The sequence below is a fragment of the Heterocephalus glaber genome, unplaced genomic scaffold (assembly GCF_053883595.1).
Source record: "Heterocephalus glaber isolate CG9 unplaced genomic scaffold, H.glaber_assembly_v1.0 deba00001687, whole genome shotgun sequence".
Taxonomy (NCBI): domain Eukaryota; kingdom Metazoa; phylum Chordata; class Mammalia; order Rodentia; family Bathyergidae; genus Heterocephalus; species Heterocephalus glaber.
Genome location: NW_028258412.1, coordinates 11577177 through 11594217, shown reverse-complemented (window position 1 = coordinate 11594217; position 17041 = coordinate 11577177). Strand labels below are relative to the sequence as shown.

At 40.9% G+C, this 17041-nt stretch overlaps 1 protein-coding gene across 4 annotated transcripts in view; it reads left to right on the top strand.

Annotated features, from left to right (window-relative positions):
- Cmklr1 (chemerin chemokine-like receptor 1) overlaps window positions 1–17041 on the top strand; it is a 185699-nt gene that overhangs the window by 34865 nt on the left and 133793 nt on the right. The window contains exons 3-5 of one of the 4 annotated variants that reach the window (XR_015446285.1): window positions 12744–12917; window positions 13402–13468; window positions 16288–16351. Coding sequence is in view for 1 of the 4 variants with exons in the window: in XM_087198368.1 (XP_087054494.1) it covers window positions 16235–16351 (117 nt within the window). In the remaining 3 variants the exon portion in view is untranslated. Of the gene's footprint in view, window positions 1–12743; window positions 12918–13401; window positions 13469–16220; window positions 16352–17041 lie in introns of those variants that run through there. The other 3 variants (XR_015446286.1, XM_087198369.1, XM_087198368.1) reach the window with 3 other exon arrangements.

The window sequence follows — 17041 nt, the reverse complement described above, 5'->3', positions numbered from 1 at the left end:
TTGAATTTTATTTTTGAGACAGGGTCTTGCTAAGATAATAAATTGCTCAGCAAGGCTCGAACTTGTGATTCTCTTGCTTCAGCCTCCCAGAGAACTGAGATGACAAAGTGCCATCACACCTGGCTCAGACTCTCCCTGTTTAACAAGCACTCAGGGAACTCTGTTGTGGGCATTCCGAGCACCATATTTCAGAAGACACCAGTATGCTCATCGTTGCATACGTCTCTGAGAATATTCTTGGACACATGCCCAGAAATAATTTTCCTCAGTGAAGGGGATGCCCAGGCTCAAGGCTGTTGGTGCTGACTATCACACTGATCCCTAGAGAGGGGCCTTGGTCTGGCCTCTGGGAATGGAGCTTTGCCTTTACCGGGGGACATTCGTTTCTTCTGTCACTCCTATGTGCCTATTTCTAGGGTGTAGGCTGAACAGGAAAGGGTGGCCAGGAGAATGGGGGCAGATGGATTTTGTGCTTCTTTCCTAACATCAGCCAAACGCCAAGGCCAGTGTTGGTGGTGGAGACTTTTGATAGCCAGAAAAATGCATTTTATTATTCTAGCACTGAATCACCGGCTCATAACAATCAGCTTCCCTTCAAGGTGGCTGCAAAGAGGCTCTTGAGGAATAAACACACACACACACACACACACACACACACACACACAGTAGAGGAGTTTGGACAGTCCTGTCAAAAAAGCACTGGGCGGGGCTATTGAGGACCCCCTCTTGGAAGTCAGACAGACTTTGGGACCTTCTCTTTCTTCTTTGTGAGAACTTGGGTGTTACTTGATCTCTCTGAGCCTCAATCAGTCTAGAAAATAGGAGTGTGTATAACTCTGAGATGGAAAAAAGGGTTAAAAACCTAAATAATCATCTTGGGGTCACATTGAGAATGAGATGATAGCTGGGGATCCTGTGGCATTATAGGTTGTGTGTGCCATTCCACACACCTCTCCCTCCTTCTGGTAATGTCACATTTATTGTGGGGATCTAGCTTACCTATCCTGAGTCAGTGTCATTTGGGATAGAACTCTTTCTGGATCTCTGGGTAGGCGATGTTAGCTCTGGCCAATGGGAACACTTATTTCATTTCCCAGCCACAATGACTGGTTCAGAGAATGCACATGACCCCAGTTGGTCCAATCAGTGTGAATTCTAGGACAGACTGAGAAGTAAACATTCTTTTTCTGTTGGAGGTCTTGAGCTAATGGGTTGTGAACTAGGACCTGTTGTCAGTCATTTCATTATGCTGGTAGAAACACTTCCCTCCCTGACAGTAAAGCCAATGTCAAGACAGAAAGTAGAGGGCTGGGGATTTAGCTCAGTGGTTCCGCCGCCTGCTTCAAACTCGGAAGGACCCGAGTTTGATTCCCAGTACCAAAAAAAAAAATGTTGTTTAAAAGACAGAAAGTAGAGAAAAACCAAGTCTTTGTGTTGTCTTTTGAGCACTTGGATCAACCACAACTGAACTTCCAAGTTATGCTGCCAGCAATCTTCCCTTTAGGCTTATATCATTTGAGTTGGGTTTCTGGCATGTGCCAACTCTTGTGTAGTTTAAATAGCCCAGGTACAATCATTTTGGAATGTGAAGAGCCCCATATAGCTGAAATTATTTGTGTTAAATTTTTGCACATTTGATATCTTTGATGAAGATGAGCCAAAGTTACATTTTTTTATGGGACTCTTTCTCATCCATTTGTGAAAAAAATTGTTTGTTATGAGAATCCAGACATCTGATCGTGCCCAGAGAAATAAACTCTCTTTCTCAAAGCAGAGACTTGTTTTTAGGATAGCATGCCTGCTCTGCTGGAGTGTGCATGCATCGAACACTTACTGTGTATGAGACACTCTCTACCAAAATTAACTTATTTCCAATATACAAGAGGGAGAAAACAATCAACTAAACCTCAGATTAACAGAATGTATAGTGCTGGCTTTTTCTTCCATTCTTTTCCCACTAGACCATTGGCTCTTGCTTCTGGTTTATATTAGAATCTGACATGAGATTGTAGTTGATTTAGCATGAAATTTCATGTGACAGGATAATTCATTGAGGTATTAATTTGTGTTTTGTTTTGCTATAGGAAAAAAATCAGAATGGATGGGAGTTATTTGTAAATTCTCCTCTGGACCGAATACTGTTAGGAAAGAGGAGAGAGAAGAGAAGCTGGGTAGGCATGCACTGTCTGATACAACTGGCACTCACTAAATGTTCCTTTCATCTCTGTCTTCTGTCTGGTGGAACATCATGACAAACGAGAAGAGCATTCATCTGCAGCAGCATGATGCTCTTACGGTCCATCAAAACATACTCCATGGCCACTGGCCTAAATATAAAGCCTGGGGATTCACAGCAGGCAGAAGAGTGGGTTGATGACCGCTTCCAGGGCTGCTGCAGAGTGTATGAGATGTGATCAAAATATGTGGTGAATGTTTAATGAAAAACCCAACAAAAGACACATTGCCGTCAATGCCCTTCAAAATACTCCTCCTTGTTTGAACACACTTATTTGTATTCTCTCTCTCTCTCTCTTTCTTTCTCTATTGAGAAGAATGAGCTTATGTGGATTGTAAAGGAGGGGCTAGCAAACATTAAAAAAATCTGGTGATACAGGATTGACTTAATTATTGAAGAGGTTCTTGAGGTTGGATCTTGTTGCCTCTAAGACATAATTTTCTCTCTGATGCCTATTGATGGCCGCTCCCATTGGCCTGTTCAGGGTTCTGTCTTCCTTGTAGAGTCAAAAAGACTTTTAGAATTCTTTTGGTGCAATTTTTTGGGTCTTATCTGCAAGTAAGCATAATTTGACTTCTTCCTTCCCTACACATATTCCTTTTATTTCTTCTTCTTGTCTGAGTGCCCTGGCTCAAGAACTATATTGAACATAATGGTGATAGCAGATATTCTTGTTTTGTTCCTCATTTTAGAGGGAAAGTTTTCAGTTTTTCTCCTTTTAAAATTATGTTGAAAGTAGGTTTATCATAAATGGATTTTATCAGATTGAGATAAGGTTCTTCTATATCTGTTTTCTTCAGGGTTTTTATTTATCACGAATGGATGTTGCGTTTTGTCAAAGGCTTTTCCTGTGTCAATTGAGACGACCGTGTGATTTTTTATTCTTCCTTTTGTTTATGTGATGTATTAAATTTATTGATTTGCATATTTTGAACCATCTCTGCATCCCTGGGATGAGTCCTACTTGGTCATGATGTATGATGTTTTTGATGAACTGTTGCATCCTGTTTGCCAGTATCTTGTTGAGGATTTTTACATCAATGTTCGTTAAAAAGATTGGCCTGTAGTTTTCTCTTTTGGTTGGGTCCTTTTCTGGTTTTGGAATCAGGGTAATCTTAGCTTCAAGGAATAATATTGGGAATACTCCTTCCTTCTCAATTTCATTAAAGAGTTTGAGGAGTATTGGCATTAGAGCTTCCCTGAAGTTCTTGTAGAATTTGGGAGTGAATTCATCAAGACTTGGGTTTTTCTGTCTTGGTAGATTTTTTTATTACTTCTTCAATCTCATTGCCTGATATTGGATTATTCAGGGTTTTTAATCTCTTCTTGGTCCAGCTTTGATAGTTTATTTGTATCTAGGAATCTATCCATTTCCTCTGAATTCTCCATTTTACAGATTCTTAAAGTAGTTACTAATAATCTTGTGGATTTCAGCAGAGTCCATTGTGATTTTGCCTTTTTGACTTTTAACTGGATGGATTTGGGGTTTTTTTCTTTCCTTTTTTGTGTAAAATTTACTATGGGTTTGTCTATTTTGTTTATTCTTTCAAAGAATCAGTTCTTTGATTCACTCTTTGTTTTTTTTTTTTTTAGTTTCAATTTAATTAATTTCTGTTTTGATCTTTATAATTTCCTTCCCTATACTAGCTTTGTATTTGAATTGTTCTTGTTTTGCTACTACCTTGAGGTACACCATTAGATTATTTGTTTGGACTCGCCCTGTTTTTCTGATGTGGGCATTTACAGCTGTACACTTCCCTTTTAGGATGGCTTTCATTGTGTCCTATAAGTTCTGGTACATCATACTGGCATTCTCTTTTGATTCTAGGATCTGTCTAATTTCTTCCTTGATTTCTTCTGTGACTCATTGATTATTCAAGAGGGTATTATTTAATTTCCATGTGTTTGCATAATTTCTGTGGTTTCTTTTGCAGATTTCTAGTTACACTGCACTGTGATCTGGTAATATGGATGGTACAATTTCAGTTCTTTTGCATTTACTTAAGCTTGTTTTATGGGCTACTATGTGGTCTCTTTTGGAGAAAGTCTCATGTGCTGCTGAGTGTGATTGTTGGATGGAACATTCTGTTGATATCTGTTAAATCCATTTGTTCAAAGATTTGGTTCAACTTTGATGTTTCTTTATTGATGTTTTGTTTAGTAGATATCTATTTTTGACAGTGGGTTATTCAGGTCCCCCATTTCAATTGTACTGGTGTTTACCTGATTTTTTTAACTTTTCTTTTTTTTAGTACCAGGGATTGAACTCAGGACCTTGCGCTTGCGAGGCAGGCACCGGAACCACTGAGCTAAATCCCCAGCCCTACCTGAGTTTTAAAATGTCCATTGGTACTTGTTTTATGAAGTTGATCATGCTGGTGCTTGGTGTATGCTTATAATTGTTATCTCTTCCAGTTGAATTGTTCCCTTAACTAATATATGGAGATCTTCCTTGCCTCTTTTGATCAGTTTTAACTTGAAATCCACTTTGTTTGAAGTTAGGATAGCTACTCCCTCTTTTTTCTGAGTTTTTATTGCATGAAATATTGTTTTCTACACTTTGATTTTTAATTTGTGTATTTCTTTTTTGAATCAAATGTGTTTCTTATATATTGCAGATCGTTGAGTTTTATTTCTTGATTCATTCTGCCAGTCTGTGTCTTTTGATTGGGGAACTGAGACCATCCACACAGAGTTATTACTGAAAGGCATCTACTTATTCCTGTCTTTGTATTATTTTCCTGTTGCTAATTTCCTCCCCCACTCTCAGCTTAACTGTTCACCCTGCATGGTTTTAGTGTATTCATTCTATTATATATATATTTGGCATTGTTAGCTTCATCATCTCTTTGTAGAATATCCTTGAGAATTTTTTGCAATGCTGGTTGGGTGGTCATGAATTTTGTGAGGTCCTCTTTGTCGTGGGAATACCTTATTTCTGAATCAATTTTGAAAGAAAGTTTTGGAGAAAATATAAGTCTGGGCTGGAAGTTGTTATCTTTTAAGGCTTGAAATGCTTCACTAAAGTTCTCCTGGCCTTTTAAGGTTTGTGTTGAGAGGTCTGTTGTAATTCTAATGGGATTACCTTTATAAATGATCTGTTCGTTTTTTCTAACAGTTGTTAAGATTGTGTCCCTGTGTTTGACTTGTGGTATTTTGACTATAATGTAATGCGGATAGATTCTCTTTTGATCATGGCTATTTGGGGTTCTATATGCATCACTTATTTGTATGTTTAATTCTTCCACAGTATTTGGAAAGTTTTCTGCTATTATTTCTGTAAACACATTTTTTATGCCCTTTGTGATGTTTTCTGATTTTTAACTTATTCCAATTAATCTTAGATTAGTCTTCTTTCTGTTATTTAGCAGTTGTTGAATCCATTTTTATGTTCTCTTACTGTTTTTAAGGTAACTCTGAGTAACTGTTTTTTGAAAGGATCCCTGTCTTCTAATTTTGATATTCTGTTCTCACATTGGTCACTTGTGCCACCCATACTTTCACTTAATTTTTAACCGTCTGTATTTCTGTTTGGAATATTTGCATTGACCCTAGCTCTTTGCTAACTGGTCACTGATGTTTTGTATCATTTTGTTTAGCTCCGATAGCTTTTTATTAGTGTTTTCTGTAAGCTCTCTGATTCTTTTATTACCTCTGTGTTTTGGTTTTTTTTGGTATCAGAGATCGAACTCGGGACCTTGAGCTTGTGAGGCAGGTGGTGGAATCACTGAGCTAAATCCCCGGCCCTATTACCTCTGTTTTTTGACTAGTTATATTTTCTGTAAGCCCACCAAGCACCTCGTTGATCTGTTTTTTAATCTCTTCTGTTATCCATTTGAATAATTCAGCTTTATGGCTTTGCTTTCCTCTCCTTCAATGTTCCATGGATTGGCTTCAAGGGAGTTGGGAGTTTTGGGAGGCATTTGTCACCTTGTCTTCTCATGTTTCTATTGTCTTTTGTTTACTTTATTTTGTCCTTAGGTATTTGGTTGCTTATAGTGGAAAGACGTGGTTGCTGGTATAGAGATCTCTTTAGTTTGCTTTTCAGCAGAGCACTCAGGGATTGGCCAGCTATAGTCCTTTGCCTCTGTCCCAACATCTGATCATCTCTGTTAATATGAGGAGGGGGATGTAGTGTATTTGGCCTAGCATCCAGCTCTCCAAGAATGGACCACAGTATTGTTAATGTCTCAAAGGTAATGTAGGTATTGGCATATAGAGAAAACCTATTAATAGCAACAACTATGTGACCCTGGGAATATCAAGTAAATCAGCAACAGTAATACCATTCAAGACAAAGTAGATATTGACATAACATAGAACCAATAATGTAACACTCTTAGCCTTAGCAAAGAAATCTGCAATTATAGTATAGACCCTAAAACAAACCAAATATTGACACATATTAAATACCTACTATATCTCTACTAATGATAGAAAATAATTCAACAGTAGTAACATAGAGTTAACTATCTAAAGATTGATAAAGCTTAATGGCTATGCTGTTAAAAATATAGGGGGTTGGGAATGGGAGAATGCAAAAGGAAAAATTGAAAAATTAAACAATGGAAGATGAGAAGGAAGAGAGAAAAGCGAGACAAAAGATCATTATGGATAACCAGATGTTTATAGAATTAGATAAAAGTAATAGGAAAAAAACAATGAGAAATGGAAGATAAAAGCAAAAAGTGGAAAAAAAGAAATATATGGAGGATAAGCAACAGAAAATTTAAAAGGAATAAAGAAAAGAAAAAGAAGGAAAGGAGTAACAAAGAGAAGAAAAAAAGAAAAAAGAAAACCAGGTCAAAAATGGAAAAAAAATTCTTTTCTCTGTATTTTTGAATGAGTGGTTTCCTTTTAGGATCTGCAGTTTTGAAGTCCAGTAAATCTTGATTTTTCGCCACCTAGTCTTACTATGGCTTTTGGGGTTGTGAGGTGCACCCTCCATTCCAGAAGCATCCCCCCACCCCCATTTACCTCAGGGTGTGGCAATTGTCCATGTCAATCGCCTTGGCTAGGGATGGCAATCAGACCTCGGATCTGTGCTGGATATAGGTAGGGCAAGAGTTCAAGTACTTAATGCTGGCAGGCACTTTCAGGCCCAGCTGTTTCTGAGTACAACTCAAGCCAGGTCTGGCTTCTGAACATGGGGGTAGAGATGGGGCCTGTGTCCTTCCTGGCCTGAGTTTAAACTTCTCAGGGGATCTCTTTCTAGCCCGCTAGGAAGTGGGCTGGGTCTGCAGCTGTATCCTGTGGCTGCCTCTCACCCAGTGTTACCCAGATACTGTGGGAGGGTAACATTGGGAGCCCTGAAATGAAGTTTTTCTTTAGTTGTTCTGAGTTCCAAATTTAAACAATCAACCCCTTCCAGGAATGGTGCATGATTAAGCACTCTGGCGATATGGTGGACATCCATGCTTGAATCCCTCTCCAGCTATTGCCTGCCATGTGGGAGTTCCCTCAGTTCCCCTACTAGGTTTGAAGTTCACAGTAGGCCCTGTTGCTGTTTCTCCTTGAATCTCACAGCCCCCAGAACTTACCTTGCTCCTGGGGAACCAAGCTCCTTTTCCCATGAACCATGAGACCTGGAGAGATAATCTAAATTGTTTTTTTCTTTTCTCTGCATTGTGGATGTCTTTCCAAGTTCTCTGCAGATTCTATTTTGTTTCCCTCAGTTCCTTTAAGATTTTTTTTCTGCTTTTCTCTTTTTCTTCAGCAAGTTGTTATTTTCTATTGTCTGGATTCTGAATTTCAGAGGGGCTGAATTTTGCTTCTGATCACCACTCTGCCATTTTCTTTCTCCTCACTGGCCACTTTCTGAAGCATTTCTAGAAGTCCTCTTTTGTGAGTGTCTTTATGAGATGTGATAAAAAAAAATGTGAATGCTGCTGTTGAGTGCCTTTCAACAGAAAAAAAGGCTCATAAAAATATTACAGTGTTTCCTAATTGACCTTATTCACTGAATCTGGCACCAGAAGACTTCTGGCTCATCCCCAAAGCCAAAATGCCCATGAAAGGTAAATATTTTGAATTGATTCAGGACATTGAAGGAGCCATGACAGTGCAAGTAAAGACAGGAAACAGGGCTTCCAGAACTGCTTGAGAAAGTGGCAAGAACAATGGGGTGTGTTCCAAGTGAAGGGGGATAATTTGAGAGGGACTAATGGCAATGTATCTTTTATGTAATCAATATTTTTAAAGTTCAAACATTCACCCTGTGTTTTGAGTGGCTTCCCTCTGGTGGTTTTGATCAAATACCTTGTCGAGGTTTGGACTCCACTGCCCCATGACAGGACGTGCAGCCCAGATGGTGCTGACACACAGGTGCCACAGAGCCCCATTCCAAGTGGGTATCTGCCACCTCAGAGACCTTGGGTCATTCTCTTCACTCCACCCCCACCCCCCAGCTTGCAATCCTTGCTGGTGGCTCAGAGGGGAAAAAAGAGAGACAAGTGATTTTGAGGTATGGAGAAAAAGCTGTGAGAGAGGATTGTGATTCCTCCACACCAGAGGGGCCAGAGCGCTGCAGGTGCCTTGACCCTGTTCGTCACACAGGGTCTTGGGGTGATGGCTGAACCTCCACAGTGTGGAATGGCTGGGCTGTACTGAAAGAAGCTGGATGCTGGGCACTGGGGATCTGAACATCCAAAAGATCCCTTTAGCTAAACTCAGGATTCTGCAGAGTTGAATGGTGATTCACCAGTGAGGTCCATGGGGGGCTGAAGACCAGACTCCTCTTATCTTTGTTTCCCAGCCTGATGCTAAACCTCTCAGATTCCAATGTGACTTTACAGAAGTGGAAGGACCACCCAAAACATGCATGCTGAACTTCTTGCCAGCTTCATAGGATGGGGCTCAGTTGATTTAAAAAATGAGCATGACGTATATGACAAATTCCATTTTTCAGACTGCTCCTTTTAAGTATAGCTATTATTTATTGAATCTTTACTAACACCAGTTACTGTGCCAAATATTTTCACCTAGTGTTGCTTTTACCCTTCAAAGAAATCCCATAACATTAGCTATTAGGATATTTTATAGGTGGGGAAACTGAGACTCAGAAAACATACGTTAACATAATTGTTGGTGGCCTTCCAGATCCTGACCCTTCCCCCCTTGGGATATACTGCTTCATTGTCCATGGGTTGGACTTCAACTCCCTGCATCTGCTCCCTCTGGCTATTGGGGCCCCATGCACTATAGGCCAGGAGTGCCAGGGAATTAGTGTGCCTGGCAGTAGCACCCCAATAATAACAGTATTAATACCCCAGCTCCCTTGTGCTCTGGGTGAGTTACCACTGAGGCAATAACCAACACTGGTTCTGTAGCAGCATTTGACTCAGTTGCCCAGAGACAAATTCCTTCATACCTACTCTGTGTTGGCTCCTTCTGTCTCAACTCTCTGCTGGTGCCTCCTGGGGTCACCGTCTACATCACTACTTGCCCTGGAATCCTTGTCTTGGAGTATGTTTCTGAGGGCTACCAATTAAGACACTTGCCCCTGTTAAGTGGCAAATTGCAGAGCTGGATGGTGAAGTCTGTCCTGCCCATCCTACGCCTGTGCATTTAGCTATAGACTTTTCTTTTCAACTTGAAAAACTAGCATTTTGGGTGTGTGCAAGGACACCATGATGTACAAATCCTCTGCCATGGGACAAGCTTATGGGGGAACTATAAACTATGCAGCCCCTGGATCTTCATTACAATGGAGTGGCAGGGAGAGCAGCTTCATGGGGACAATCCCAGGGCTGAATTCTGTTCTTTGGAGGCAAGGCTGAAGGAGGGCTCTGTCACCCTGAGCAAGGGCCTGTGTGCTATGCTGAGCTTAGTTAACATGCTGCCTGAGTACATCTCCTCCCAGCTGGCCATCTCTCAGCCGGGCGATAAAGTAATTTAACTAGGGCTGTCTTCCAGGCTGGAGCTCCTGGAGGTTGCTCCCCATTTATCACCAAGGAAGAATTGGGATATGCGGCCCCTGGCCTGCCAGCAGCATCAGGCTGCACGTCATTGATCATTGAATGCTGAAGCTCTGTGATGGTAATGGAGTCAGGGCTTGTACGCTCCAGCAGCCATGAAAGCTCATCTCCAACCAGTCCTAGGCTGATGTGAATTCACAGGCTTTGTGTTTACTCTTTGGTAGTGAGGTACAACCTGATGAACCCTGGGGAAATTCTTCTGCCTGCAGATGTCTGCTCTGCTGGCTTGTCATGGTGTCCATCATGGTGGTTTTGAGCACTGGTGCAGTGGAAATTGTACATTTTCTTATGTGCAGGAGGTGTGCAAACTTTTTCTCTAAAAGCCTTGACAGTAAGTATTTTTGGGTTTGCAAGCCATGTAGCTCTGTTGCAACAATTCAAGTCGGCCCTTGTAACCCTTAAGGAGCCATAGGCAGTCTACATGGGCCAATGAGTTTGGCTGTGTTCCACTAACACTTTGTTTACAACAGGCAGAGGGTTGGGTTTGGCAGGCCAGCTGTCCTTGGCCCACGGAATCCATTCTCTCTCTCTCTCCCTCTTACAGTGCCTGATTTTCATTTAATTTCCTGTTCTCCTGGGAGGTTGACTTTGCCCCCAGCCATCAGCAGTGGATTTTTGTGTGTGTGTTTGTGTGTGGTACCGGGGATCAAACTCAGGATCTTGTGCTTGTGAGGCAGGCATGGCATCACTGAGCTAAATCCCCAGCCCCAGTGGTGGATTTTGATTGGCTTGTGCCAATCAGTACATTCCATTTCTTGGGAGATCAAGACTGGTTCAAGGATGAGCATGTGACCTTAATCAGCCACTGGTTGAGTCAACCATTGGACTCTTTCTTGTAATATCGGAGAAAGCCATTCTTGTTTCAAACATGAAGCCTGGCTATTTTCTTTCACGGGAAAAGACTGTGGATGAAATCAACCACTGGGAGGAAGTAAGAATCTGGTGAATTAGCAGTGAAGAGTGAACCTTGAGATTTCCATTTAAATTACTTTCCAGAAATGCCCATTTGAGATGAGTTCTAGGTATTTTTAGCAGTAAGGATCTTAATAGATTTTCATGAGACTAAACATTGTGCTTTACAGGTGTCATCTAATTTAATAGTCGTGACAACTCTATGCAGAAGGCCTTGTAATCTCTTTTTAGCGAAGGTTGAAACAAAGTCATAAAAAGAGTAAATGGCATGTTGAAATGCACAAAATAAACATTTTCATGCATGGCCACCAGCGACTCCTCCTCCATCCCCTTATTCTAGCAAGAGATTCCCCTTCCCTCACTGCAGTGATTAACGGTTCTTGGAAGGAGCATATGATGCAAGCAGAGCCAATCAAAATTCTTCCCTGGGATTTTTGTTTCTGGTGATGGAGGAAAAGAATTCTTTTTTCTCTAGTTGTGCAGCTCCCCTTTCTGGAAACTTCTTTTCTACCACATCCACAAGATTATAGAGAAAACAGCCATGTTATGATGTGACCCAGTTTTTGGTTGCAGTTGATTGGTTTAATGGTGAAAACTTGACACCCCCCCACCCCAAATCCTAGTCAGGCCTGGGCGGCTTAAAAGTATATCCACAAGTTCTTTTGAAAAGTGAAGCTTAAATTTCCTTGGCTTGAATGTGGGCTGGACTTGTGATTTATTGTTAGTAAGCAGAGTGATGGTGTGCAAATTCCATGACTCTTCATAAAAAGAATGATTTCTGTTTGTGATAGCTAAAACTTGGAAACAGCCCAAATGCCCATCAACTGGAGACTGGAGAAAGAAAATGTGGGGTTTTTTGTAAAATGGAGTACTACTCAGCCATAAAAAATGAGAAATTAGAGACATTTATAGCTAAGTGGATGCACATTGAGGAGATACTATTAAGTGAAATAAATCGGACACACATGTATAAATACCGAATGGTTTCTCTAGTGTGAGAAACTGAAAGTGTAAATAAGGACTAAAATGTATAATAGGTAATGTGAAATAGGAAGAAAAGGGGCAAAGGGGAAGGAAGTGGGAGGGCTAGGGGAAAGGATAGAAGGGAATGGGATTAATATGAGAAAATGGAAAAGTAGGAACAAAATCTCTGTAAATAGGGAGGAATGGAGGGGTTGAAGGAAGGGCTGGGCAAGGGTGAAAAATAAGAACCAAGAGAGACTGTGTAAAGGTGCAAATTTCCAATGATGGATGTCATTATATTGTATACCTAAAATGAACCAATGATTAGAATGAATAATCGATAATGCAAAATAGGAAGAAAAGGTCCAAAGGGGTAGGGGTAGTGGGAGGGGCAGGGGAAAGGAAAGAAGGGAAAGGAAAAATGCTGAGAAATGGAAAAATGGAAATAAAGTCTTTGTAAATAGGGAAGGGTGGAGGGCGTGAAGGGAGGGCTAGGAATGGGGAAAAAATAAGAACCAAGATGCATGATGTAAAGGTACAATTCCCAATGAGCAATGTAATTGTGTTGTATACCTACAATGTACCAATAAAAGAATTTAATACAAAAAAAGAATGATTTCTGCTGAATGTTCTTTATCTTGGATCACTCACTGCAGGGGAAGTCAACCCCATGTATGAGGACTAACCGCCTGTGGAGATGCACTGGGTGAACACCTGTAGCAAACAGCACTAACTTGCCACACACTTGAGCATACTTTTTGGAAAGAGGTCCTCCAAGACCAGTCAAGCCTTCTGATGATTTCTGGCGTGACAGAGCTGTAACTATCCAAGTAAGGTACCTGCAGAAACTATGCAACGTAATTATCCTCTTGGTTTTGGGATGATTTGTTATGCAGCAATAGATAACTGACACAAGACTGTTTATTTGGGCTTGGGCTTGGGCTTGAGAGAGTCAGGCTAAGTGGATTTGGAATTTGTTGGCTGCCTTATTTCCCACTATAAAAATCAGTGTCTGAAGCAGCCAGTTTTCAGAGCAAGAGAGTGCGAGAAGAGAGTGAGTTGTGAGGGAGGAGAGGAGAGGAGAGAAAGGGGAGAGAGAGAGAGAGAGAGAGAGAGAGAGAGAGAGAGAGAGAGAGAGAGAGAGAGAGAGAGAGAGAGAATTGAGAATATGAAGGGAAAGAAACTTTGGTGACGTGTTTTGTTTCTAACTGTATTTCTGCCATTTTTTTTTTCTGGTACCAGGGATCTAACTCAGGACCTTGGGCTTTTTTGATCTGCCGTTTTTGATGAAAATACCCTGACTTCTTTTTGCAGGAACAAACCTTTTCCTATTATGCATCACATGGGTTGGACATAAGTGATTCCACACCCTAGCTTTCAGGTAGGTGTGCAGTTTACACAGTATGAGCACCTACATGAAGCACCTCCTGAAACCACTGCCTGGAATTCTCAGTTATGCGAGCCAGTAACCCATCCTGCCCTGACCCTGTATTGTGTTAAACCTGACTTGACTTGGGTTTCACTTACAAGTGAAAGAGACCCCACTGAAATAGGAGCAGAGCTAAGCAACACAAGCCCATAAAGACATTCCTGAAGATAAATAAATTCCTGAATCTAGCCAAGTCCCACTTTTAATAACAACTGTAGGGGTAGCTCCAACAGCAAACATTTATTGAGTATTGATAATGAGTTCTACCTCTTGCTAATTCAGTTTCTTTCATTCGCGATCAAGAAAGTCTTAAAGAGTATAATATCCATTGCAAAAATACCTGGAAGGCGAGAGAATGTGCCATAAGAAATAACACTTAAATCGAGGTTTACAAAAATTAAAACATGGGAGATTATGCAAGAGTATAATTATGACATACATAAGTTTGCTTAGACTGTGTCTGTATTTAGAGTAATCTGTTGCTATAGGGAGCATAACTCTGTGCAGAGGCCTTAAAGAACTGAACATTAAGCTGATGATGTCTAGGGAAGTGATCAGAAGATACTAAGCAAAGATTATGTTTGAAATCCTTCTGAGCAGTTAGAACTAGGACCTAAATCTGCCTTTTTATTAAGATTGGCAGCGACAGGAGATAATATTGGGGGATTTCAATTGATAAAACCACATTCCCCATTTGTGTATTTTTTCTTTTAGATTTTTTTATAGAATACAAAGTACAAGCTCTACTTTTCCTCTTTCCAGAGGTGTCCATTTTTTAACAGTTTGGAATGCACCCTTTGCATTTGAACACCTGAGAGCCTATATTCATGTGCCTACATACAATTTTGGATTTCTTTGCTTTTTGATAATATTTACTACAGTATAAATAGATCTTGTGCACACAAGGATATGTAATTCATTTTTACAAGAAATTTTTATTATTGCAATGGGATATTATCCATTCCCCTGTTCGGGGACATTTAACTGTTTCCAGCTTTTTGGGAGTGTATGTTTGTTTTGTGCACATCCTTATCTGTGTAGATATGTGCACACATGCTTCTGTAGAAAAGATGGATCCCGGAATTAAATTGGGAGGGCAGAAGTTCGTGCAGGTTTGGGAGGGGAATGGCGCCTGTAAGGTCCTCCAACAATCCTGTGGTAGTTTGTGCTTTCCCAGGGTGATTTTGAGTACCCTTTGCCCTCTACCTTGTCAAGGAAGGGTGATTTGTTTTTGCTAATCTGATTGGCTAAAAGACATCCTTTTGTTGTTTTAATCTGAATTTCCTTTATTTTTTCAACTCTCAAACAACTTCCTGCCTGGAACTCCCCAGCCCCCCTTGCTCCCTCTCTGACCAAGCTTCCTTTCTTCTCCTGTGCAGAGCTGGCTGCCAGAATTTCTTTCATGCCCCAGATTTCAAGACTGGGTCCCCCAAGGGTGTAATTAGCACAACCTAATCAATGGGTTTAAGTGCTGTATGTAAGGAAATTAGGAAGATGGCTTTGATCAGTTTTAGGAGGTGGTCGGTGTTTTGGGACTTTCTGTTTGAGGTGTCCCTGGGGAATCAGCTGCCAGTGAGTTTAGCAGAGAGAATGAAGCATGAGCTTTAAGAGGCAGGAGGGCTCTGTTGAACATCAAGGATATCTTGAGCCAATGGTGATTTTGTAACAAAAATCCAAACACAGATGCAAAAGTCAGGATTAGGGGTGTGAGTCCAGCCATTCTGGAATAAGGCTTGGGGTGAATAGATAATAAATATAATACAAAATATACAGAATTATCAGACGAGATTGGCACCTTCGGGGTGGTATGACCATAGACAAAATATACAGGATTATCAAAAAAATGCTTTTTGAACTTTTTACTTAAGGGGTTTTATTTTATTTTTAAAGTTTTACTGGTACATGTTTTCAGTAATTTCACCATGGGGAGTTGGTCCATGTGCATTACACATCTCAATTCTTTTCACATCCCCTTCCTGTCTCCTCCGTACAGCTTCTCTCCATCTCTTGGATGATTGTTTAAAAAATTTATTTCAGTAAAACATACATTGCCATTAACCCCTCAAAATACTTGACTTTGAAGGCTTGTTGTTGCCACTTTCTGAAGCAGTTCTGGAGCCCCTGTTTCATGAGTGTCTTTGCCAGGTGTGATAAAAAAAAAATGAGGGCCGGGGATTTAGCTCATTGGTTTCACCGCTTGCTGCGCAAGCACAAAAACGAGTTCGATCCCCGGTATCAAAAAAAAAAAAAAGAGAATGCTGCTGTCTAGTGCCATCTAACAAAAAGGCATGCCCATAAAAATTATGATATGTCCTCATCCATCTTATTCACTAGATCTGGTACTGTGTGACTTCTGGGTCTTCTTCAAAGTCAAAATGACCATGAAAAGTAAGTGTTTTGAATGGATTCAGGACACCGAGGCAGCCATAACAGTGAAAGTAAAAAGACTCACGAAACAGGACTTCCCGAAGTGCTTCAGAAAGTGGCAAGAATGATGGGATAGGTGCTCAAAGCAAAGGGGAGCATCTGAAGGGGCGAGGCTGATGGCAATATGTCTTTTAATAAATATGTCTGTAATAAATTTTTAAAATTTAAAATTGATTGTATAGTTTGATCACCTCTTGTAGCTGGCAGTGGCTGAGCTGGGACTGTAGTTCCTGTTCTCTTGCTCCCTCTTAACCATTCCAATCATCTCCCCTTCAAGGTAATATTTGACTCATGCTGTACAGCCTCACAGTGCACGCAAACCTGTGTCGCTTCATTTCACACAGACCCCCTGTGAGAGAGGTTTATTGTTCCCATCTTACGGCAGAGGAAACTGAGTCTCCGGGAAAGGTAAGTGATGGAATTGGAACTTGAACTCAGACTTTCAGTGTCTAGCTCAGTTATTTTATTTATTTATTTTTTTGGTTTCTTTTTTTTTTTTTGGCACCGGGAATCGAACTTGGGTCCTTGCCCTTGTGAGGCAGGTGGTGGAACCACTGAGCTAAATCCCCCGCCCTAGCTCAGTTATTTTTTAATTTTATTTACTTTTTTTTTGGTACCGGGGATTGAACTCGGGACCTTGCACTTGCGAGGCAGACGCCGGAACCACTGAGCTAAATCCCCGGCCCCTAGCTCAGTTATTTTGATCTCCTCTCATCTGCATGAGCTGAAGACCCTCAAGTCCACATTTTTCTTGTTGAGTGTTCATCTTAGCCTTGTAAACAAGCACAGGTCATTTATCAGCCAGCTTATTCTCACACTGGTAGACATACGAAAACCTTGTAAAGAAACAAAACAACTATTATTTTCATTGTGAAAGAAGTAATACATGTCCATTGCTGGAAAATTAGAAAATAGAAACAGTATGGAAATGGTCTCCATGGCAGTTGACTTTGTGTGCTGACTTGGCTGAGCCACTGGTCTGGTGTTCTGGTGTGTCTGTGAGGCTGGGGCCCTGAGTAGAACAAACAGGGTGAGTTAGAGGAGATTCCTCCCTCCGGACCGTGAGAACAGGTGGCGGGCTCTCCTGCCCTCAGAGTC